The sequence below is a fragment of the Doryrhamphus excisus genome, linkage group LG14, assembly GCF_037039965.1.
Source record: "Doryrhamphus excisus strain RoL-2023G ecotype Guam linkage group LG14, RoL_Dexc_Guam_v1.1, whole genome shotgun sequence".
In the NCBI taxonomy this organism is placed as follows: Eukaryota; Metazoa; Chordata; class Actinopteri; order Syngnathiformes; family Syngnathidae; genus Doryrhamphus; species Doryrhamphus excisus.
Window position 1 is genome coordinate 18156849 of NC_136370.1, and position 27313 is coordinate 18184161.

At 38.6% G+C, this 27313-nt stretch overlaps 1 protein-coding gene across 1 annotated transcript in view; it reads right to left on the reverse strand.

Annotated features, from left to right (window-relative positions):
* The window catches only part of LOC131140425 (latent-transforming growth factor beta-binding protein 2-like), a 165186-nt gene that overhangs the window by 99731 nt on the left and 38142 nt on the right, over window positions 1–27313 (reverse strand). Inside the window, exons 4-5 of the mRNA XM_078796315.1 lie at window positions 4614–4849; window positions 2763–2948 (exon numbers count right to left, since the gene is read on the reverse strand). Of these exons, the coding sequence (XP_078652441.1) occupies window positions 2763–2948; window positions 4614–4849 (422 nt within the window). The remainder of the gene's footprint in view (window positions 1–2762; window positions 2949–4613; window positions 4850–27313) is intronic.

Consider the following 27313-nt stretch of genomic DNA (forward strand, 5'->3'; position numbering starts at 1 on the left):
ACTCCAAATTGTCCATAGGTATGAATGTGAGTGTGAATGGTTGTTTGTCTATATGTGCCCTGTGATTGGCTGGCCACCAGTCCAGGGTGTACCCCGCCTCTCGCCCCAAGAAGACAGCTGGGATAGGCTCCAGCACCCCCGTGACCCTTGGTAGAAAATGAATGAATGAATGAATAAAAAAATTAAAATTAAAATTAAAATTAAAATTAAAATTAAAATTAAAATTAAAATTAAAATTAAAATTAAAATTAAAATTAAAATTAAAATTAAAATTAAAATTAAAAAAGTAGGAAATACAGATTTTTTTACAAAAAATAAAAATAAAAATAAAAATAAAAATAAAAATAAAAATAAAAATAAAAATAAAAATAAAAATAAAAATAAAAATCGATACCTGGCACCACAACATTTTTTTTTTAAATCGGGTATACTGAAATGTGCAGGTGTACCTAATGTTATGTCCTACAATAGCGCTCTTAGGTGAAGGTCTTTTAACTGTTTTTATGTAACTACAGAAGCTTTGTACGTGTGTGGTATGTGCACCCCTCGCTTCTAATCCAAAGCACTAATTAGTCTGAGCCTCAGCAGGACTTTGCGACTGAAGAAAATACTAGTAAAAAAAAAAAACTTTAAGAAAACACGCAGGGTCATGACCCCTGCCATTGGCATTGACCGCCTCCGCCCTTCCCATGGACACTACTGTGTGAATTAAGAGGATAAATGGCAGCTTTAATGTAATCCCTATAAAATCTTGTCCATGCTGCTCTTTCTGGCATCCAGCTCCAGTTCTTCATTCTAGCAAGCTCTCCCAGTGAGCATGTTAAATGGTTAACGACCGGGCCAACCGAGAGGTGTAAACCACAGAGAGATGGGGCTAAGTGGTGGGAGCGTGGGACCACCGTACTGAAGTGTGTGTGTATGTGGTAGGAGAGATTATCCCCCACTCTTTTAATCTGCTCTACCTCTTTTCTATACTGTTTTCCTTGCCTCTGTTTCTGTTAGACAGTGAGAATTCTTAGCGAAAACGCCAGCTTTTGGAGCTTTGTATACGGGATAGACGGGAATGCTACTGGGAACCCATTTTGTCATTCCCACCCAATAAAAAGCCCAAGAATTGGTAAAAAAAAAAAAAAAAGCCATTACCAAAAAATGGCTTAATGCAAGACCTTCGGTATTGGAGGACTGGCTTTGTGTGATGAACACAATACATGACATGGAATGATTGACACATAGATTGAGGACTGAAGAAGACGTGTGTGGAGAAAAATGGGTGAAATGGACACTGTTCACATACAAAAATCAAGGAAATGACCAAAATTGCACCCCTTTTTGATTTGTTTTGAGTGTTTGCATTGCTGTTGATGTTACTTGATGTTAGGGTTAGTTGGTTAGTTGGTTAGCTTTGAGTTGGTTACTAGTATTACACATAAACTGCAACGCAGATTTCTATTAAAACTCATAAGGAGGTGTTTCACGTACAACATAAGACAGATTATTGATATTTAAATGCATGATTGCTACAGATTTCCTGTTATTCATTCATTCATTTTCTACCGCTTTCTCCTCACGAGGGTGAGAGGCGGGGTACATTTTATGAAATGAGGCTTTATTTTAAATTTTAAATTTTAAATTTTAAATTTTAAATTTTAAATTTTAAATTTTAAATTTTAAATTTTAAATTTTAAATTTTAAATTTTTAATTTTTAATTTTAAATTTTAAATTAATTCATTCATTCATTAATTCATTCATTCATTCATTTTCTACCGCTTTTCCTCATGAGGGTCGCGGGGGGTGCTGGAGCCTATGGAGCCCCTCGTCTTTGGGGTGAGAGGCGGGGTACATTTTATGAAAAGAGGCATAATTTTTTATTTTTTATTTTTTATTTTTTATTTTTTATTTTTTATTTTTTATTTTTTATTTTTTTATTTTTTATTTTTTATTTTTTTATTTGTTAATTTTAAATTTTAAATTTTAAATTTTAAATTTTAAATTTTAAATTTTAAATTTTTAATTTTTAATTTTTAATTTTTAATTTTTAATTTTTAATTTTTAATTTTTAATTTTTAATTTTTAATTTTTAATGTACGTGTACATCAATCTTTTTATTACATTGTATATACACTGTATATACATATACAGCGACAGTAGGGTCGTGGGGATTGCTGGAGCCTATCCCAGCTGTCTTTTGGGCGAGAGGCGGGGTACATGGAACCGAGGGTGGAATCGAACCCGGGTCTCCTAGCTGTGAGGCCTGCGCGCTAACCACTCTACCACCGTATAGCCTTGATATCTATTATTCATTCATTTTTTTTCTACTGCTTATCCTCACAAGTGTCGCAGGGATGCTGGAGCCTATCCCAGCTGTCTTTTGGGTGAGAGGCGGGGTACACCCTGGACTGGTGGCCAGCCAATCACAGGGCACATATAGACAAACAACCATTCACACTCACATTCATACCTATGGACAATTTGGAGTCGCTAATTAACCTAGCATGTTTTTGGAATGTGGGAGGAAACCGGAGTACCCGGAAAAACTCCACACAGAGATGGCCGAGGGTGGAATTGAACCCTGGTCTCCTAGCTGTGAGGTCTGCGTGCTAACCACTCGACCACCGTGCCGCCTTAAAAAAAATCTGAAAATAAAGTACTAAAAAAAAAAGCCCAAGAGTGGAAGTGCAAGGAATGTGTGTGAGAATGAGAAAAGTATTAGAAAGTAATAGAAAGTGAAAGTAAGACATGAGCGATGACCTTTGACACTTACAGAGTCTGAAGCCCGTCGTCTTAGTTTGCTGCTGCTGCTGCTGCTGCTGCGAGGTCTCGCTGTAGACGGTGGTCACGTCCCCTTTCTCACAGCTGTTATAGCAGTGCCCACCGCTGCATACCTTGCGGCACATCGTGGGCGTGAACACGATCTTGATGCGGTCCAGGTTGGAGGTGAGGTTGGCCCCTGGGAAGCACACACACAGCCGGTTGATGAGGATCAATACCAAAGGTAGACCGGAGGCGAGTTCCATGCCTTCGCCTTCAGACTTTCTGTGATGCTCGACTCGTCGCTTGGCGAACCGGTGGGCAGTTTATAAAAGCACAAGGGGCGTGTCCTGATGCTCGCCATTGGCACGCTACAGATACCCGGCTACTCTCCAGGGCCTTTATCTTTCCGAAAGGGTGTTTCAGACGTGTGTATGAGTGAAGGGGGCAACGAGAGGTGAGGGCAAGCAGATGTTGTGGAATGCTGGGCCTGCTGTTACCCTGGTAGCCCATGAAAGGTACAAATAAGTAGATATACATATAATAATGTAGGCCGCACGGTGGTCGAGTGGTTAGCGCTGGTTTTCTCAGGGTACTCCGGTTTCCTCCCACATTCCAAAAACATGCTAGGTTAATTAGCCACTCCAAATTGTCCATAGGTATGAATGTGAGTGTGAATGGTTGTTTGTCTATATGTGCCCTGTGATTGGCTGGCCACCAGTCCAGGGTGTACCCCGCCTCTCGCCCCAAGACAGCTGGGATAGGCTCCAGCACCCCCTGCGACCCTTGTAAGGAAAAGCAGTAGAAAATGAATTAAAATTAAAATTAAAATTAAAATTAAAATTAAAATTAAAATTAAAATTAAAATTAAAATTAAAATTAAAATTAAAATTAAAATTAAAATTAAAATTAAAATTAAAATTAAATAAATGAATAATTAATAAATGAATAATTAATAAATGAATGAATAAATAAGGCAGCCCGGCGGACAAGTGGTTAGCTCGCAAGCCTTATAACTGGGAGACCCAAGTTCAATCCCACCCTCGGCCATCTCTGTGTGGAGTTTGCATGTTTTCTCCGGGTACTCCGGTTTCCTCCCACATTCCAAAAACATGCTAGGTTAATTAGAGAAAAAAAAAAAAAAATTAAATTAATTAATTAAAATTAAAATTAAAATTAAAATTAAAATTAAAATTAAAATTAAAATTAAAATTAAAATTAAAATTAAAATTAAAATTAAAATTAAAATTAACTGGCGACCAGTCCAGGGTGTACCCCGCCTCTCACCCAAAGACAGCTGGGATAGGCTCCAGCAACCCCCCGTAACCCTCGTGAGGAAAAGCGGTAGAAAATAAATAAAAATAAAAATAAAAATAAAAATAAAAATAAAAATAAAAATAAAAATAAAAATAAAAATAAAAATAAAAATAAAAATAAAAATAAAAATAAAAATAAAAATAAAAATAAAAATAAAAATAAAAATAAATACATAAATAGCGCGCAGACCAGTCCAGGGTTGCCCGACGACAAGAGGACAAGAAGACAATAATGTATATATAATAATGTAAACCATATGTTATATTGTACTGTATAATGTACTGTACTGTATGTAACACATGCAGATGAGCCGCACAGCTGAACACACGTATCAAGTCCAATCTGGGACGTTGCCAGTATTTGTTTTTTTTCTTTCTTGTGGCCAATGTTCCAGTCAGCAGTGACACCGCAGGAAGTGTCAGTATGTATTCTCGGCAGAGAGCGTTGTGTTTGTTTTGACGAAAATGTCAAGTGAGCATGTAACAGCGGAGACAAGATTCATGTTGTTCTTTTTCACAGTTAGCAGTAGGCTAGTTTTTCATTTTACCTGCTGGTGATAACGCGTTGTTAAATTGCCCGTGCAGCTGATTGTCACCGGGTGGCCTGAAGCGTACGTTGCCATGTCCGTGTCTGTGTCCATTCCTGTGCTCGATTCCGTGGGCGTTGCCGTTGGGTAGAGCGTTGGAGGTGATAGGCCCAGAGGATGACGGATAACGCTTCACAGTACGGGAGGTCCCGGTCAGCTGAGGGGAGGAGTCAGGGGGTCCCCGTCTCACTTGGGTCCTGTCAATCACAGCCATCACAAGACCATAAACATATGATCTCAGAGCGACGAGTGAACGTCCCCGTGCACATGTACGATCGTCAGCGTTGCGTGTGCATCGGCGTGAAATTGGTTTAAGCGCGGCGAGCGCGTGCAACAGAAAATAATATTCCACAGAGACGAGCATTGTGTCTTAGGTCATAACTTTGCTTAATTAATCAATTTGTAGGAATTAAGTCAATAATAAAAGCATAAGTCTTCTCAACTAACATCTGCTGCAGGTCAAAAAGCCATGACCCTTACTCATACAGAAGATTTTTTTTTTAAGAAACACGGTTGAAAAAATTTAAAAAAAAAATTAAAAAAATTAAAAAAAATTAAAAAAAAATTAAAATTTTTTTTTTTTTTAAATTAAAAAAATTAAATTTATTTTTAAAAATTTAAAAAAGATTGAAAAGAACGTTACCAGGATGCCCATCACCTATTTTGTCTGCTTGACTTCATAATGAACTAGTCTGGTCTGAAACAACTTCCTGCGTGATGAACCCGGCCGCAGGAAGTATTAAAACTAGACTCAAAAGAACAAAGCTTGACCTCAGCGCTCTATTTTTTTTTTTTTATACCGCCGAGTGTTTGATTTGGGTCAATTACTTGAGCCCGTGTTGCTCGACCTGGAAGCTGAGCTCATGTGAGCAACCTGGGGGAAGGTGGGGGGGGGGTCGTGTGCCTCAGACAGACAGACAGGCAGGCAGACGGTCCTACCTGCGCTGTGGGGGCTTTGGATGTTTTCTTGGCCGGTTCTGACATTTATCCTTGCACAAACACATCTGGATCTTACTTATCGTATACTTGCCTGTCAGACAGTCAACAAAGATGAACCACAGCAGACCAGATCAATGGAAGCGTTCTGCTCAGCATACCTGTGACAATTTCGACAATTTGGAGTCGCTAATTAACCTAGCATGTTTTTGGAATGTGGGAAGAAACCGGAGTACCCGGAAAAAAACCCACGCATGCACGGGGAGAACATGCAAACTCCACACAGAGATGGCCGAAGGTGGAATTGAACTCAGGTCTCCTAGCTGTAAGGCTTGTGAGCTAACCACTAGTCCACCGTGCAGCCCATATTTTGCATATTAACAATAATTCATGGTTCCATTTATCACAGTGAGTCTTCCAGGTCCTGATGCAGCAAAACAGTCCCAGACCATCACACTACCACCACCATATTTTACTGTTGGAATAATGTTCATTCATTTTCTACCGCTTATCCTCACGAGGGTAACGGCGGTGCTGGAGTCTATCCCAGCTGTCTTCAGGCGAGAGGCAGGGTACATTCTGTACTGGTGGCGAGCCAATCACAGGGCACATATAGACAAACAACCATTCACACTCACATTCATACCTATGGACAATTTGGAGTCGCTAATTAACCTAGCATGTTTTTGGAATGTGGGAGGAAACCGGAGTACCCGGAGAAAACCCGGAGAACATGCAAACCCCACACAGAGATGGTAGGACGGTAGGATTGAACTCCTATGTAGCTGTGAGGTCTTTGCGCTAACCACTCGACCGCCGTGCAACCAAGATTTCCTGTTATGTCCCACATATTTTGTTTTATGAAAATAGCCCGAAACATAAACAATATTTTAAGGTTTGTTGAAAATTGTTTGTGAAACTAAATCTTTTGATTAGCTTCGGTCATTTTTTTTTCATTATGATTTAATAAGAATTTAGTACGAATTTTTTTTGTAGTTACTGACCAATCACAGCAGAGTGGGCGTACCCGGAGACGGGTTTTCGGTGGAATAAATTAAATCACACCGTTTTGCCAGGGAGCACCAATCCAAGAAAATACAGTCAGTGCCCATTCTGGAAGATCTAGAAAGCTTTCTGTGCTGGTTATTGTGTGTACCTGCTCTATAGGAGTCCACAAAGGGTAAAAAAAATTTAGCATATTAGATCCCCTTTTCAAATTTCTTTCTATTTGGCAGGAAATGATTGTGTTGATATTGAGACCACAGTCTTTATACCTTGGCTGAGGTTGCGCTGTGCAGAGTGCCGTGGTTCGATGCCACACACCGTGTATTTACACAGTGAATCAGCTCTCCGCAGACACAACAATAACTGTATAAATAGACACTTTATACAAAATGCTTGAATACACACTATTCCAAGCTGACTTTTTATTCCCGTCGTACGACAGAAAGCACATTCCCGCTGCTGGCGGGAAGAAGACATTAACAAATCATGCTAGTTAACCCTTGCATTATGTTACGGGTCAATTTGACCCGTTTCAGTTTTTGTATTAATGACCCTAGATGAGGAAAAGTCACAAAATTTCATGAAGAAAAAGAAAGGATAACTAGTACTTTGGTCAACACAAAAACTGAAACGGGTCAAATTGACCCGTAATATAATACAATGGTTAACAAATCATGCTCGTTAACCTTGGATTATGTTACGGGTCAATTTGACCCGTTTCAGTTTTTGTGTTAATGACCCTAGATGAGGAAAAGTCACAAAATTTCATGAAGAAAAAGAAAGGATAACCAGTACTTTGGTCAACACAAAAACTGAAACGGGTCAAATTGACCCGTAACATAATACAATGGTTAACAAATCATGCTCGTTAACCTTGGATTATGTTACGGGTCAATTTGACCCGTTTCAGTTTTTGTGAAAAAACTGACATTTTCCTAGATGAGGAAAAGTGACAAAATTTCATGAAGAAAAAGAAAGGATAACCAGTACTTTGGTCAACACAAAAACTGAAACGGGTCAAATTGACCCGTAACATAATACAATGGTTAACCCTTATTATGTTACGGGTCAATTTGACCCGTTTCAGTTTTTGTGTTGACCAAAGTACTGGTTATCCTTTCTTTTTCTTCATGAAATTTTGTGACTTTTCCTCATCTAGGGTCATTAACACAAAAACTGAAACGGGTCAAATTGACCCGTAACATAATAAGGGTTAACCATTGTATTATGTTACGGGTCAATTTGACCCGTTTCAGTTTTTGTGTTGACCAAAGTACTAGTTATCCTTTCTTTTTCTTCATGAAATTTTGTGACTTTTCCTCATCTAGGGTCATTAACACAAAAACTGAAACGGGTCAAATTGACCCGTAACATAATAAGGGTTAAAAGGAAAAAAAAAAAAAAAAAAGAGAACAAACATTTGATAATGGTCTCTCACGTCATCTCCTGAATAGGCAGCACCGTACATGACAGCTGCTGACCTAGATCCTGAACTTAAGGGCGCCTCCCTTATATAGGATGTGACACTGGGAAACACAAGGTGCTCGAGTCAAGGTAGGAACGCCAAAGAAGGCGGCGCCTACAACGCAAGCTCGGCTGCGCAATCCAAATCATGATGATCTTTTTCCATCGTTTACAACGATACCTGGCTCGCACGCATCCTGCCTCTCTTTCCTGGGCTTAGCCAGATGTTGATGTCTCCGTCCTGAAAGTTCCAGTTGTGAAGCGACTTCCTTCCAGAATGAGCTCACAGCTGCCCCTCTCTGTGTGCCTGCAGATCAGAGGCCACAGAAACCAAACGCAAGTCCGCATGCTTGATGTCATCGTTAGGACCCGGACAGCCAGCCAACCAGAGGAGGAGGAACTAAATATTCCAACCTTCTTGTTCCGGGTGACTTGAAAAAAGACCTCAGCCAATAATACGCTGAACATGATTTTTTAAAAGACAGATGGATTACAGTAACGGTTATTAACTTTGCAAGTAGTTTGTCTCATATGATGTTGAATTTCAAAACAACGTTCTACCATAGGCGCGCAGGCGCCACGGATAGGAGACCCGAGTTCAATTCCACCCTCGATGTTTTTTTGTTTACATTTTTTTTTAACATAAAATTTTCATATCAAGGTGGGGGCCTCAAACTAGTGTCCTGCGGGCCACATTTGGCCCGCGGGCCGCGTGTTTGAGACCCCTGGTCAAGAGGATCGCAGGGGTATGCTGGAGCCTATCCCAGCTGTCTTCGAGCGACAACCACTCTCTCTATATTTTTTTTTACAAATTTTAAGTTAATAATGACTACACACCAAATGTGAAAATATTAAAATATATATATAGATAATATAACAATATTATATATAAATATATATAATTATAATAAAAAGTGTAAAAGTGGCTATAGGGGTGCTATTTCCTGTCTAGAGGGCTCTAATGTGAAAAATCCGTATTTAAAAGGTCATAAGCTGCTTTAGTTATGCAAATATTCCATTCATAAATAAGGGATCGTACATAGCCGAATTATATAGATAATATAACAATATTATATATAAATATATATAATTATATAATTATAATAAAAAGTGTAAAAGTGGCTATAGGGGTGCTATTTCATGTCTAGAGGGCTCTAATGTGAAAAATCCATATTTAAAACGTCATAAGCTGCTTTAGCTATGCAAATATTCCATTCATAAATAAGGGATCGTACATAGCCGAATTATATAGATAATATAACAATATTATATATAAATATATATAATTATATAATTATAATAAAAAGTGTAAAAGTGGCCATAGGGGTGCTATTTCCTGTCTAGAGGGCTCTAATGTGAAAAATCCATATGTAAAAGGTCATAAGCTGCTTTAGCTATGCAAATATTCCATTCATAAATAAGGGATCGTACATAGCTGAATTATATAGATAATATAACAATATTATATATAAATATATATAATTATATAATTATAATAAAAAGTGTAAAAGTGGCTGTAGGGGTGCTATTTCCGGTCTAGAGGGCTCTAATGTGAAAAATCCATATTTAAAACGTCATAAGCTGCTTTAGCTATGCAAATATTCCATTCATAAATAAGGGATCGTACATAGCCGAATTATATAGATAATATAACAATATTTTATATAAATATATATAATTATATAATTATAATAAAAAGTGTAAAAGTGGCTATAGGGGTGCTATTTCATGTCTAGAGGGCTCTAATGTGAAAAATCCATATGTAAAAGGTCATAAGCTGCTTTAGCTATGCAAATATTCCATTCATAAATAAGGGATCGTACATAGCTGAATTATACAGATAATAGAACAATATTATATATAAATATATATAATTATATAATTATAATAAAAAGTGTAAAAGTGGCTATAGGGGTGCTATTTCCTGTCTAGAGGGCTCTAATGTGAAAAATCCATATTTAAAAGGTCATAAGCTGCTTTAGCTATGCAAATATTCCATTCATAAATAAGGGATCGTACATAGCCGAATTAAACAGGTATTACTCTGCCGAGTAATATCGAATTAAACAGCTGGAATAATATGGCCGTGAACAACTGCTTATATGTGGAAAAAACATTGGTCTAGTGGAGTGCCTTTCAAACTGTGGGGCAGTACCTCTGGGTGGGCTGCTGTGAGAATGTTGAGTGACCTAAAAATTTGAAATTGTGTCCTGATTTTTTTTTTTTTTCATCATTGACCTACAGTAACTGTACCGTATCTTGGTCCAAATAATTCATCTTAATCTTTGTCCCGTTCAGATCTGATTGCAAAGGAGGACATCACCGATCACACATTGGCCGGGGTCCGCTTACACTCGTCATATGGAAAGCCATTAAACCTCATCACATTCACGGAAATTACAAATCACAACCATGGCCAAGAATTTACACGGAGCGAAAACCGACGCTGTAAATCTTCCATCGTGTTGCACAAGCATGACTTGGCATTCGCAGTCGCAGTCGACAACTGTATCTTTGAACTCGTTTTTGCTATTACAACATGCGGATATTCACCACTCGTGAAGAAGACATGACAAGCAGCATGAATGGTAGTTCCAGGCTCAAGTCCTGAACCCAGATGGGTCTGGAACGGAGGTGGTCTTGGAGCCCAAACAAAACAAAGTCAAAGTGCTGTGAAAAGAGGCCAGGTCTGAATATTGGAAGATGAGTTCAAAAAGGCTACAAATACTCACTGTGTGATCTTGAAGTGATGCTGTACACAAACTATGTGAGAATCGGTCCAATGGAGTACTCTGCCAGGGCAAATACTACAGTAGGTTTACTTTGAACTACGACTGAACCTGAGGGTAGGGTACAGCTGAAAAAATGTTGGCAATTTCATCCATTCATCCATTTTCTATGCCGCTTATCCCCACTAGAGGCGGGGTACACCCTGGACTGGTGGCCGGCCAATCACAGGGCACATATAGTCAAACAACCATTCACACTCACATTCATACCTATGGACAATTTGGAGTCGCTAGTTAACCTAGCATGTTTTTGGAATGTGGGAGGAAACCCGGATGATAAAACATTCCACTGTTCTCAAATATCTTAATTTTTATTTTTCTGCACAAAATAAGATGAAAAATAAACAAATCAAGAATTAAGAAAATCAATCAATTAGTAATAAATAAATATAACAATAATAATAAAACAGCAAATAATAAAAACTGCAGGGTCTTGAGACACATGCTAACTCGCAAACTAGAGATCTAGTGACCTAAACGGTAGTTATTTCCTTTCAACTTAAAAAAGCCAAAAACTTACCACTTCCACACGGATAGGGAGGATAACTATTAACAGTTATTTAACCTTTAACATGAACATTAATCAAACGTAGTAATTTTTTCTGGGTACATGACACCATACGGCATCCATATCAAACTTGCGCGGGGGGCCTCAAACTAGTGTCCTGCGGGCCACATTTGGCCCGCGGGTCACATGTTTGAGACCCGTGCTGTACACAAACTTCGTGAAAGACGGTTCAAATTGTACAGTAGTTTTGCTTTGAACTATGACTGAACCTGAGGGTAGGGTAGACTTATGATATTTGGTTCGGTTGGTTCGGTTGGTTCGGTTGGTTCGGTTGGTTCGGTTGGTTCGGTTGGTTCGGTTGGTTCGGTTGGTTCGGTTGGTTCGGTTGGTTCGGTTGGCCAGTAAACCCCCCTGGTTGATTTGGATAGCCTTAAATGCCACAATATCCGCATGTCTACCGGGGAAAACAGGAGTCTCAGGAGATGGATGAAATGGGAAAAATTCTGGATTTATCTGATGATCCTGTTTAGTTCAAACATTCGCGCAAAGACACACACACACACACACACACGGTGACCCAGATCCAGGGGAATTGTTTACCTCTCAAATAATCTCCGTAAGGCCGCCCTGCTTGACTAGCTCAAACAGTGTTTATGTGAGAACCCGGCACAATAACGTATGGGTCAAAGTGGATTCATTTGCTCACAGTTTTGTCTAGTGGCTGTTGTTACTGTCTCTCCCAATAAATTTCCACATGAAATAAAGCTTTTGTCAGTTACAGCTAATGCATTTCAGAGGGACAACCTAGTTTTTCGCTGTGGTAAAAAGAACTACGGTATTTGGACGTTACTTTAAAGTCTGTGAAGCTCAGCACCAACGTTTCTTGGCAACATCATGAATTGTGGCTTTATGGAAGCCCAATGCAGAAAATAAACCGATATGAAGAGCTCGGATTGAGACATTTGGCTGGAAAAGAACTGTCTAAACAAGACAGTCTGACGGCAGGCAAAAAGTGTCTGGAATGGGCATCCTGGTCTGAATCACAACACACGGCTCAATAGTGTCCAGATTCGAGACATCGCAATGGTCGCTATGTATTGCAGACAAGAAAAATAACAAAAACGTCTGCAGCCTTTTGCATTTATAACCGCACAAGTCGCCGGGACATTTTCATTAAAAATGTACAGCAGGGGTCTCAAACATGCGGCCCGCGGGCCAAATGTGGCCCGCAGGACACTAGTTTGAGGCCCCCGCCTTGATATGAAAGTTTAATGTTTGATATGGATGCTGTATGGTATCATGTACCCAGAAAAAATTATTACATTTGAATAATGTTTATGTTAAAGGTTAAATAACTGTTAATAGTTATCCTCCCTATCCGTGTGGAAGTGGTAAGTTTTTGGCTATTTAGGTTTAAAGGAAGTAACTTGAAGGCTACCGTTTAGGTCGCTAGCTCTCTAGTTTGCGAGTTAGCATGTGTTAGCATGTGTTAGCATGTGTCTCAGTTGCGCAATATGTTGTAAATAAAAAAATTTATAGTCGTGTTTTGTCATGTCTACAGGGCTCTAATAATGCTTTGTTCATTTTAATCTGAAAAAAATAATTTGTCTACCCGCCAACTATATGTGGTTTCTTAAGTTTTTATTATTTTGCTGTTTTATTATTATTATTATATTTATTTATTACTGATTGATTTTCTTTATTCTTGATTTGTTTATTTATTTTTCATCTTATTTTGTGCAGAAAAATAAAAATTAAGATATTTGAGAACAGCGGAATGTTTTATCAGAGCTTTTATTGTAGAAAATCAGAACCAAAGCACTGAAAAAGTTTGTATATTTTTCTGTTTTTAATAATAATAATAATAATAATAGCTCCAGTGGCCCCCAGGTAAATTGAGTTTGAGACCCCTGATGTACAGTAAATATAACTAAAGCCAAAACTTGATGTTGATTTGTGAATATTTGTACAAAATCATAGCAATTTTAGAAGGTTTGTTGCCAAATTGTATAGTAAATGACCATCATTTGTGGTGTTAAATGTTGATGGATTTTCATCTAATTAAGAAAACACTTATACAAGTTAATTTCACCGACTCGTCAAATACCGTGATCATCAGTGTGGACCGGAGAGAGCAGCAGAAATGAACATGATTGCAGAAGAAACAATGAGAACGTTGTACTTCTCTGCTCAACTACTGTAAACGTATTTTTCCAGAAAAATAAATGGACTGATTAATGAATGGGTTGGGGTATAGATGTGGGTCAGGGATTCGAATGTACTGGATGCAAGACAACATTGTTAATGATCTCGAACCAAAGTAAATGTCACACAGTGCAGATGGTCTGTGAAGAAATCCGACCGTTTTTTAAATACCGCTTTGAATACTGCCTATCCTGTTCAGGGTAACGGAAGGGACTGGCGCCTGCGGCAATAACGGACATGGTTCAAGGGTAGACTGTGTACTGTATAGTACAGAATATTGCTGGATCCCAGATATTTGGGTGAGAGGCGGGGTACACCCTGGACTGGTCATAGGGCCAGCCAATCATAGGGCACATATAGACAAACAACCATTCACACTCACATTCATACCTATGGACAATTTGGAGTCGCTAATTAACCTAGCATGTTTTTGGAATGTGGGAGGAAACCGGAGTACCCGAAAAAAACCCATGCATGCATGAGGAGAACATGCAATCTCCACACAGAGATGGCCGAGGGTGGAATTGAACTCTGGTCTCCTAGCTGTGAGGTCTACACGCTAACCACTCATCCACCGTGCAGCCCATATTTGCATATTAACAATAATTCATGGTTCCATTTATCACAGTGAGTCTTCCAGGTTCTGATGCAGCAAAACAGTCCCAGACCATCACACTACCACCACCATATTTTACTGTTGGAATAATGTTCATTCATTTTCTACCGCTTATCCTCACGACGGTCGTCACCGGCTGTCTTCGGGCAAGAGGCGGGGTACACCCTGGACTGGTGGCCAGCCAATCACAGGGCACATATAGACAAACAACCATTCACACTCACATTCATACCTATGGACAATTTGGAGTCGCTAATTAACCTAGCATGTTTTTGGAATGTGGGAGGAAACCGGAGTACCCGAAAAAAACCCATGCATGCATGAGGAGAACATGCAATCTCCACACAGAGATGGCCGAGGGTGGAATTGAACTCTGGTCTCCTAGCTGTGAGGTCTACACGCTAACCACTCGTCCACCGTGCAGCCCATATTTGCATATTAACAATAATTCATGGTTCCATTTATTACAGTGAGTCTTCCAGGTCCTGATGCAGCAAAACAGTCCTAGACCATCACACTACCACCACCATATTTTACTGTTGGAATAATGTTCATTCATTTTCTACCGCTTATCCTCACGACGGTCGTCACCGGCTGTCTTCGGGCAAGAGGCGGGGTACACCCTGGACTGGTGGCCAGCCAATCACAGGGCACATATAGACAAACAACCATTCACACTCACATTCATACCTATGGACAATTTGGAGTCGCTAATTAACCTAGCATGTTTTTTTGGAATGTGGGAGGAAACCGAAGTACCGGAGCTATCCAGCGCTAACCACTCGACCACCGTGCAACCTACATTATTATTTATTCATTCATTCATTTTCATGGATACCATTGTTTTTGGAAAAGTCATTCGGAAAGATTCCATTTGGGAAGAGGAAAAACTCCGCATGTAAACGTGGCTAATGTTATAGCAATACATGATACTATACTAACCGTCTTAAAATAATTTTTTTCAGAGCTGACTTGGGACTTTGTCAAAAATGTTCATCTGTATTCCTTGGAAAAAGCGTTTGAAGTAAACACACGGGCTTCCCCTTTGCTGATTAAGATAGGAATCACGTGGGATTCCCACACCAAGTTCACAAACACGGACTGTTTGCACCTGAGAAAGCAAACTACTGCACTAAAAACAGCCTGAAAATAGTAAATGGGTAAATGGATATACTCTTAATATAACAAACTATTCCCTGGACCTTCTTCTAAGTTACGTGAAGACCTTCCAGTACATAAAAATATTTAATTTAATGGCTTCCCTGGCCCATGTCACCCCCCCCAAATTTGTGTCTTTTTGGCAGGGATAAAAATGTGTTTTGTGTTTTATGGTTTTAACATTTAAGATGTAGTTGAGTGTTTAGCTTGGCACCAACTGTGAACGTCGCTAAGAGTCTGAAGGTTTACTACCAGAGATTAAACTTCTAGAAAGAACTATAATTTAAAGTCAGACTTTACAGTGACAGGAGCCGTCGCTGGGTTATTTTTGTATTTCCAATTAACGTAAAGTCTACCGGCTTGTTGCTAAGAGAAACACACAACAATCGCGTAATAAAAATAACCCCTTATGGAGGGAATATTATATTTATTGGCTCCGACTGAGCATCAAACCTCAGGATTTTTATGAAAGAATCACACAAGAGCTCTGGTGGCAAACGATGAATGGATGAGTTCTGCGTAGAGTCTTAGAAATGAAACGGACGACCACAATTGGTTTTGACCGCTGGTGCGGCGCGCATGGTTTGGTACACCGACTTGTGTGTTTAAAAAAAGGATTAATTTATTTTTCTCAGCCCGCAAAGACTTCTTTCACCTCCTAAAATATACACAAACCGCTCTGACAAACCGAATTCCAGACTGAAGTCTTTTGACCGTGGGTATATACTCTGTGTGGTATATCGAATATTAGAAATCGTACTCTTCTAAAAAAAAAGTAAAGTAAAAGCAAACCGGTTTGAAATACCCACATAGCAATTAATCTCTTATCAGGTATCAGATATAGAAGTTGTAAAAACTTGTTACTAAATGAAATTCTGCACGCACCATGTCATACTTGGCAAGGTTTATGTAAACGTATGATAGCATCTCCACTGCTAATCTGGAATGTTTCCATTGAACACAATACGACATTGTAGTTGATGTTGTAGACATGACAGGGATTTATAACACTGGTGGAATGAAAATGAGAGGGAATAACACCTCCCGGGATGATCAGTGAAGATTTTTCGTCGTTATCCGAGAAGGGGTTGGAATTTTTTATGTGACTTCTTCATTTTTTTTTTTTTAATGTTTGAGTTGTTTCCAAGTCAGTGCATCACTCGGTCTGTTGGTGTTCCTTTATAAAACCAAGATAAGATTTTCGCTCCCAGTCTCCAGTCATTCCACATTAAATCTGGATTTACACTCTACGTCTAAGTGCCCAATTCCCAATGTAGTGCCTGTATCCGATTTCTACTTACATACACTTTAAAGTGACCCCTATCCGATATCACTGTATTTGCATTTACTGAACACCTGAAACAACCCTGATGCTCACTTATCCAAAAGCAAAGTATACGTTGGTACAGAAACCCACACGTGAATATAATCATATATATATATAAATAATCAATGATACATCAATGATGATATAATTTATTGGATTGGACTGACTACCCCTACACTCATGTGACTCCTAAGAAAACATTTGTATATTCTCAAAGGACAATACTATAGAAATAAAACTACTAAGGCGGCACGGCGGACTAGTGGTTAGCACGCAGGCCTCACATCTAGGAGACCAAGGTTCAATTCCACGTCTGTGTGGATGTGCATGTTTTCTCCGGGTACTCCGGTTTCCTCCCAGATTCCAAAAAAACATGCTAGGTTAATTAGCGACTCCAAATTGTCCGTAGGTATGAATGTGAGTGTGAATGGTTGTTTGTCTATATGTGCTCTGTGATTGGCTGGCCACCAGTCCAGGGTGTACCTCGCCTCTCGTCCCAAAGAAAGCTGGGATAGGCTCCAGCACCCCCGGTGACCCTAGTAGGAAAAGTGGTAGAAAATGAATGAATGAATGAATGAATGAATGAATAAATAAATAAAAATAAAAATAAAAATAAAAATAAAAATAAAAATAAAAATAAAAATAAAAATAAAAATAAAAATAAAAATAAAAATAAAAATAAAAAATGAATGAATGAATAAATAAATATGATTTATTAAATAGATATGATATTTGAGATGTTTTTGTTCACAAATTTGGTTCACCGCTTGTCACTGAAGGGTGATGGTGGCTCTTGAAACGAAAACAGCGGAGAACCGCTGCTTGAAACCAAACCGTTGGCTGCGTTATGTAACGAAAAGAGCTGGTTTGTTTGAAATGCACGCTCCTTGGAAATTCAATTTATTAAACGCAGTGCCAGTAGTTCAAAAAGAGTACGTTCCATCACAGACTGCACACAGACACGTTCTTCTAAAATGTCACTAAGCCAAACATCGGTGTGCAATTAAGTCTTAGTCTTTTTTTTTTTTGATAACATCTCCAGTCATTATGACTTAGATAATTGTGCACCCTGGAAGTATATTTCCCCCTGTGAAAATCTGGGTGTGTCTTAAGGGCTTATCGCACCCGCCACTGAGGCTGGATTAAATCATGTTCGCCGTGTATGGACAACCTTCCAAGAATCCTTCTGGTAGCAGCCAGATCGTGGGTGAAATGAATTACTGTTGGGTTTAGATTCAATAACTCATTCTTTCTGTCTCCAAATGGTCATGGCGCTCATTTAAAAGGGGTCTATAGCGAGGCATTGAAAACAGTGCAGGTTGTTGAGAAATTTTGAGAAGGATTACCTTCTCAACCTCATATTACAAATATACAACATAAAATGGCCAGAAATATTTCAGTATTGAACAAAGTAAAATGTGTTCTCAATCAGAAATCACTCCACACTCTTTATTGCTCTCTGGTTCTACCATATCTTACTTATTGTGTGGAAATATGGGCTAATAACTATAAAAGCAATCTTCACTCTCTAAATGTACTGCAAAAAAGGTCGGTAAGGATAATTCAAAATACTTTTAATTTTAATTTTAATTTTAATTTTAATTTTAATTTTAATTTTAATTTTAATTTTAATTTTAATTTTAATTTTAATTTTTTACATGTTTAGTTTTTAAATAAAAATAAATAACTTAACACAATTAAAAAAAATAAAAAAAATAAAATATTTTTTTAATTAATTTTTTTAAGTAAAATAATAAAATTAAAAAAACTAAAAGTACCAGATGGAGGGGTAGGATTTAATAAGCTTTGCTTCTTCCTACTCCTTTTGGACATGTGGAACTGTGAACCAATTATGGGATGCATTCAATTGGAATCTGATGCATGTTCAAATGAAATAAAACCGTTAAAAAAAACATTTTAAATTACAAAAAAAAATTAAAACAAAATTTTTTTAAAATTAAATAAAAAAAAAAAAAAAATTAAATTATATTAGGAAAGCAGGAAGTGAACAAATGTAACAGTTAGTGATTGTAAAAGTACCAGATGGAGAGGGGTAGGATTTAATAAGCTTTGCTTCTTCCTACTCCTTTTGGACATGTGGAACTGTGAACTGATTATGTGATGCATTCAATTGTAATCTGATGCATGTTCAAATGAAATTAAACCATTACCATCAGTTGCATCTGCTGCACAGACAAATAAAGAGATGAAATGCAAGGCATTGAATGAATCGAAGGCAACTGGATTTCTTCATGCTTGTCAAAAAGGCTTCGATTCAAGTATTAAGGATGAATGACTACACACGAGTATATAATAGACTCGGACATGAACATAATACACAACTGTAGTGGGGCAAACAGTTCCCTTTTTGTCTCCCGGGGTACCCAAGACATAACAAATCCAGAAAGGTCCAGAGATCCTGGATGGAAGCAAAGTGGTGCGGTTGCTGTGGTTCAGGGGTTAGAATCATACCGTCTGGAGACATTGTGAGCTGAAGGGTAATTCGATACTTTTTGGTTCTGTTGTAGTTTCTCTGATCATTCTTAGGAGAATACCACAGGACAGGTCAGCAGAAAGAGACCCGATAAAAGTACTTTGAGTTTTTTTTCCGGATCTAAAGGAACTGGTAAGACCAGTTTGTATGCATACAAAATTGAAATCCGGGTATATATTGACATCCTATGGTGTTTCGGATTTGGCAAACAGAACCTTGGCAAACTGACACTGCCGCCCAGAGAGTCGGTTGCAGACAAGACGTATCTGTCCCACGCTGAGCGCTAAATTCTCTATGGTCCTTTGTCCCCCCCCGGCCTAGCAGGAAGCCAAACACTCATGGGACTCATTTGGCTGTGTATTTTTAGACAGAAACACAGATACTTTTCCTGGTCCTGACTGAGTCAATATTGCGTTGTTAAACCCTAAGCTAAAATTCAGTCTACAGAACATTCAGACTGTTTTTAACACATTAGCTAGATTTGTAATATACAAGTCATAGGTGTCAATCACAGTAGAGTTTAAGAAAGAGGTAGAGGGTACACCCTGGACTTGTCACCAGTCAACCACAGGCAAACATCTAATGGTATTCACACCTACTGTATACACAATTAGACCGGTGATTCTTCGTTATTTTATGTCAAAATTCAGAGTAACAAAAAAGGCTACGTTTGGGGCAACAGGATGTATCGGAGAAGTAGACCGGAAGTTAACCGAACTACTTCCAGATAACAAGGACTCAAATAGGGATTCTCAACAGGTGGTATGGTGACATGTTGAACGGGATCAAAGCTGCTACTAAAAATGACCATTTTTAACCATTACCATTACTATTACCATTACCATTACCAGAACATCTATCCATCCATCCAGTATCCATCTATCTATCCATCCATCCACCCTGTATCTAGTATCCATCCATCCAGTATCTATCTAGCCATCCATCCATCCATCCTATATCTAGTATCTATCCATCCATCCATCCATCCATCCTGTATCTAGTATTGATCCATCCATCCATCCTGTATCTAGTATCCATGCATCCATCCCGTATCTAGTATCCATCCATCCATCCAGTATCCATCCATCCATCCATCCTGTATCTATCCATCGATCCATCCATCCCTCCATCCCGTATCTAGTATGCAACAATGCATCCATCCATCCATCCACCCAGTATCCATCCATCCTGTATCTATCCATCCATCCATCCATCCATCCAGTATCCATCCATCCTGTATCTAGTAACGATCCATCCATCCATCCACCCAGTATCCATCCATCCTGTATCTATCCATCCATCCATCCATCCATCCATCCAGTATCCATCCATCCTGTATCTAGTATTGATCCATCCATCCATCCCGTATCTAGTATCCATCCATCCCTTCTGTATCTAGTATCGATTGATCCATCCAGCCATCCCATATCTAGTATCCATCCATCCATCCATCCAGTATCCATCCATCCATCCATTCTGTATCTAGTATCTATCTATCTATCCATCCATCCATCCATCCTATATCTAGTATCTATCCATCCATCCAGTATCCATCCATCCATCTATCCATCCATGCATTGTGTACCTAGTATCGATCCATCCATCCATCCATCCATCCCGCATTTAGTATCCATCCATCCTGTATCTCGTATCCATCCATCCAGTATCCATCCATCCAGTATCCATCCATCCATCCATCCTGTATCTAGTATCGATCCATCCATCCATCCCGAATCTAGTATCTATCCATCCATCCATCCAGTATCCATCCAGTATCCAGTATCCAGTATCCAGTATCCAGTATCCAGTACCCAGTACCCAGTACCCAGTATCCAGTATCCAGTATCCAGTATCCAGTACCCAGTACCCAGTACCCAGTATCCAGTATCCAGTATCCAGTATCCAGTATCCAGTACCCAGTACCCAGTATCCAGTATCCAGTACCCAGTACCCAGTATCCAGTATCCAGTATCCAGTATCCAGTATCCAGTATCCAGTATCCAGTATCCAGTATCCAGTATCCAGTCATCCAGTCATCCAGTCATCCACCCATCCATCATCTGCTATCCAAAGACATGAGGATAATTTTGGCCATGTCTTCTTTGGGATCAGCAATGCCGCCCACCAGGTGGTCTAGTAGGACCATTCCAAGGCCAAATGTATTAAAAACACGACATCTGTGCCCCCCCCTTTCTATTTCTCCAACCACTCCTGCACTTTTGTTGTGCTTTGACATAATTGCTAATCAGTACTGACAAGAGCACCAAATTATATTTCCATACAGGTGCTGAGGTAACCTCCAATATTTGGATGGCGGATCGGGTTTGTGCCGCCACTGATGGCGGTGTGGTTAGTCTGGAATGGGAGTGAAAGCAACCAGTGATCCATGATTAACAAGGAGAACTCCCACTATAACCACAGTTTCCTCTGAGAAACGGCTGAGTGGTTATGCCCAAAGCCTTGAGTCAACAACCCACACACAAGCGCCCGGCCTTAGTAACCGCCAGGCATATGTTGTGCATACAGAAGCAAGACATTTAATGCAGAAACAACCGTCACACCTTCAGAACTAGCCAGGATTCCTGTATTATTGATTGAAAAAAAAACTGTACTTATACATAAGACCCAGAATCCTGGAATGAATTTATTTCGATTTCTCTTACTTTCTCAAAAAAATGCGAACATTTGCATTTAAGACGAGGCACAAAATAAGGGAACTGATCTTCCATAATAATTTCCACCAGCAAAATCCACATTCAGTACTGAACAAACACACATAGCACAGGTAAAGATTGTGTAGACCAGGGGTCTCAAACACGCGGCCCGCGGGCCAAATGTGGCCCGCAGGATACTAGTTTGAGGCCCCCGCCTTAAATATGAAAATTTAATGTTAGTTGCGGCCCGCGCAAGTTTGATATGGATGCTGTATGGTATCATGTACCCAGAAAAAATTATTACGTTTGATTCATGTTCATGTTAAAGGTTAAATAACTGTTAATAGTTATCCTCCCTATCCGTGTGGAAGTGGTAAGTTTTTGGCTATTTAAGTTTAAAGGAAATAACTTGAAGGCTACCGTTTAGGTCGCTAGCTCTCTAGTTTGCGAGTTAGCATGTGTCTCAAGACCCTGCAGTTGCGCAATATGTTGTAAATAAAAAGAGTATAAATGTGACTATAGTCATGTCTACAGGGCTCTAATAATGCTTTTTTCATTTAAAAAAAAATTAATTTTACAGCTGGGATAGGCTCCAGCACCCCCGCGACCCTCCTGTCGCTGTATATGTAGTACTTACAATGTATATACAATGTAATAAAAAGATTGATGCACACGTACATAAAAAATAAAAAATAAAAAATAAAAAATAAAAAATAAAAAATAAAAAATAAAAAATAAAAAATAAAAAATAAAAAATAAAAAATAAAAAATAAAAAATAAAAAATAAAAAATAAAAAATAAAAAATAAAAAATAAAAAAAATAAGAATAAATAAATTTAAGGATTTTGTGTTGTTTTTCCAGTGTACAATTATATAAACCTACATTTATTTTTTTTGTGTGAGTGTGACAACGGTGGAAGAATAATGTCCGCAATGGGCTGGTCTGGGTCAAAAAGTCCATGGAGGGACATTTTTCATCCGCAGTCCGCTCTCATGCGATCCTACACTCACAATACGTTCAACCTGTTAAAATATTAATGATGTTAAATCCTGTCAGTGTCATCATTGATGGGAAGATGAGCTAGTTACCATGGGTTACCATATTGCTTTATCATCAGCAGTCCAGGTGCCTTTTCCAATCGGATTATGTAAGAGAAATGAGCGCAAACTGACCTTTGGAGGGATGATGTACAAGCTTCGCACACATCCTGCTCTGCCCCGCTCTGTTTCCTGTAGACGACTGATGTCATAGACTAATGGGGGCGTGGAGGTGATATGAAGCTCTCAAAGGAGATCGTGCTTTATGTGTTATCACCGTTCCAGCTCAGCCGGTGGTATTCATCACGGGTCCTGACCTTCCTACGGCGACCAGATGTGATCTGTAGGATCTCATGCTGGCAGGAACGGGTTTTTCACTACCAATCACTTACGGGAAAGATCATGTCACAATGAAGTAGTCACCAGACGGTAAAAACATCACAATTCAGGTGAGGAAATGTCAATCTATACCAGGGGTCTCAAACTCAATTTACTTGGGGGCCACTGGAGCTCGGGTCTGGGTGAGACTGGGCCGCATCAGGTTTTCAAAAAAAAAAAAAAAAACGCATTTATTAAAAACAGAAAAATATACAAACTTTTTCAATGCTTTGGTTCTGAAAAAAAACGCATTTATTAAAAACAAAAAAATTTAAAAAACTTCGTTTTGGTTCCAATTTTCTACAAGAAAAGCTCTGATAAAACATTCCACTGTTCTCAAATATCTTAATTTTTATTTTTCTGCACAAAATAAGATGAAAAATAAATAAACAAATCAAGAATAAAGAAAATCAATCAACCAGTAATAAATAAATAAATATAATAATAATAATAAAACGGCAAATAATAAAAATTTAAGAAACCACATATAGTTGGTGGGTAGACAAATTATTTTTTTTCAGATTAAAATGAACAAAGCATTATTAGAGCCCTGTAGACATGACAAAACACAACTATAGTCACATTTATACTCTTTTTATTTACAACATATTGCGCAACTGCAGGGTCTTGAGACACATGCTAACTCGCAAACTAGAGAGCTAGCGACCTAAACGGTAGCCTTCAAGTTAATTCCTTTCAACTTAAATAGCCAAAAACTTACCACTTCCACACGGATAGGGAGGACAGTTATTACAGTTATAAGTTATATAAGTTATAACAGTTATTTAACCTTTAACATGAACATGAATCAAACGTAATAATTTTTTCTGGGTACATGATACCATACAGCATCCATATCAAACTTGCGCGGGCCGCACTAACTTTCATATCAAGGCGGGGGCCTCAAACTAGTGTCCTGCGGGCCACATTTGGCCCGCGGGCCGCGTGTTTGATACATCCATATAGATCACTATATGGATGTATTTTGTATTCACAGTTGAAACGGTCATTAAAATGAATAAAAGGTCGCATGGTTGTCACAGGACCCCACGGTTGTAAAGACTTTTACAAGTCTGGTAAAAAAAAATGACCCCACACTAACCGCGGTCACATTTGTATTAAATCATGCTATTTTACAGGTAGGCCACAGACTTTGAGCAAAAGGACACCTGATGGGTTTAGCGGTTTTTAATAAAACTGGATGTTCATTTCATAAAACGTGGAACCTCAGAGTTTGAAGAGAAACCTCGAACATCCATCCATCCGTGGGGTGTCCTCATTTTTTCACATGACTGTATGCATTTGTTAAAACACGCACCCATAGTTTGCCTGTGCGATTATTTTTCCGACAAGGGGGCTGCACGGTGATCGAGTGGTTAGCACGCAGGCCTCACAGCTAGGAGACCCGAGTTCAATTCCACCCTCGGCTATCGCTGTGTGGAGTTTGCATGTTCTCCCCGTGCATGCGTGGGTTTTCTCCGGGTACTCCGGTTTCCTCCCACATTCCAAAAACATGCTAGGTTAATTGGCGACTCCAAATTGTCCATAGGTATAAATGTGAGTGTGAATGGTTGTTTGTCTATATGTCCCCTGTGATTGGCTGGACTCCGCCTCTCGCCTGAAAACAGCTGGGATAGGCTCCAGCACCCCCGTGACCCTAGTGAGGATAAGCGGTAGAAAATGAATGAATGAATACACCACAAGGGGAGCAACTGTATATACAATGTAATAAAAAGATTGATGCACACATACTTTTTTTTAATTAAAAATTAAAAATTAAAAATTAAAAATTAAAAATTAAAAATTAAAAATTAAAAATTAAAAATTAAAAATTAAAAATTAAAAATTAAAAATTAAAAATTAAAAATTAAAAATTAAAAATTAAAAATTAAAAGTTTAAAAAATAGTTTAGTTTAGTTTAAAAAATACTTTAATTATATTAGGAAAGCAGGAAGTGAACAAATGTAACAGTTAGTGATTGTAAAAGTACCAGATGGAGGGGTAGGATTTAATAAGCTTTGCTTCTTCCTACTCCTTTTGGACATGTGGAACTGTGAACTGATAATGGGATGCATTCAATTGTACTCTGATTCATGTTCAAATGAAATAAAACCATAAAAAAATAATAATTACTTTTAAAAAAATGAAAAAAAATTACAAAAAATTAAAATTGTAAAAAATGTAAAAAGTTTACAAAAATAAATAATTAAATTCAAATTCAAATTAAATAAAAAATAATAAAATAAAATAATATTAGTAAGGCAGGAAGTGAACAAATGTAACAGTTACTGATTGTAAAAGTACCAGATAGGATTTAATAAGCTTTGCTTCTTCCTACTCCTTTTGGACATGTGGAACTGTGAACTGATTATGGGATGCACTCAATTGTAATCTGATGCATGTTCAAATGAAATTAAACCATTACCATTTTTTGAGCAGGACGGCACCGATATTTCAGTTTTTACAGACTGTGTGAAAGGGGCTTCAGTCTACTTTGTTGATGTAGAAAGATTATTATCAGCTTGATTATTGTTTTAGATTTTTTTTTTATTTAAATGTTCGTCTCTCCTTGCTTCTCTGTCTAATCATTTTTCCAAACGAGCGTGTGCTCTTGGCGCCGCTTGACAGGTGAGGTCAATAACAGGGTGCCGCTGACATAAAAAGGCAAACGTGATCCAAGACAGACTTATTTAGTACCTGACACCCTCTGCAGTAGGAACAAAGTGGAAGGAAAGTAGCTGCACGTATGGGAAGGAATTTACTCCCTGGGCATTTAGGTTGAAAAAAAGCTATTTGTGAACTAAACGTCAGTACTCCCTAGTTCTTATTTCAAATAGCAAGGCCAGGCAATGAGGTTGTCTCGCTATCTCGCTCCGTGACTTTTATTTTGCTCGTGCTTTCCTGGCTTTGGAGCTGTGAAACATCAATCAGATATCTGAAACCAAGACTTGCATCCTCCACTTCTTCTCCAGGGGGAACACTTTTCCACCCTTTAAAGGCAAGTCCACGCCAAAAGAATGCAGAACATTTTATTTCAGTCCATGGGATCGGGAGCTTTGCGCTCCGGTTTATCTCAAAGCTTCCTGGAAAGTATCCGGTAAAAGAAATAAATCTTTAGAAGATTTACAACGTTGGCAGATTTTCCACATGTCATGTTCAGGGCTTTACGCTATAACCGCAACTAATAATTACTCTAAGCTCTATGCCGGGAAACCTTGAATTCATGAAAAGGAGACGAGAGAAGAACATCTCATCGACAACCCGAGCGTACTTCTGACTAAATAGTTAGTCAGCTTTAGCAGAATTACGAGGGTGAAGAGTCACCGGGAGGGCACAAGTGACTCAGCATGACTGGTTTCCTTTTACTATCACTCTGGTTGACCCTCACCTGTGAGTCACTAAGCAAATATGTTGTGTAAGACAACAACAAGGAGGAATACTCATAGCAGACTCCACTGCAAAGTACTTAGAATGACTATGACTCAAGGATGGATAATTGTTTTGGAAAGCAACGTGAACAAGAACAATACTATGAAAGAGCTGGAATACTACAACTACAACACTGGCGAACAACACAATATGTCAACCCAATAGCACAATTAGCAATAAAACTGAATATGATCATGTGTTTTACAACACAGTGACCGCAATCATCACTTCACAGAACATAACAGTTAGAGACCAAAACCCAAACCTAATCTGTTTCTAGAACACTGGTTAACTTCCCATTTGATCCAACATTCATTCATTCATTTTATTCTACCGCGTATAATCACGAGAGTCCTGCGGGTGCTGGAGCCTATGCCAGGTGTCTGGTCGCCATATATAGACAAACAACCATTCACACTCACATTCATACTGAAGGTATTTGCTCAATTGTGCAAGTTAAAGATATAAGCTAAAACAAAACACATAGTCTCACAAATACAGACAAAAAGAGCAGTGGCGAAAGCTGATTGGTCCAGGACTCCAGCCTCGAGTGTATAAAAGACTTATATAAAAGCTTTTTTGCAGCTACGTTGTAATAAGACCCGCTTACGTGTAGGTATAAGGGGACTGCAGATAAGCCCGGACGTCTGTATTAGGTAT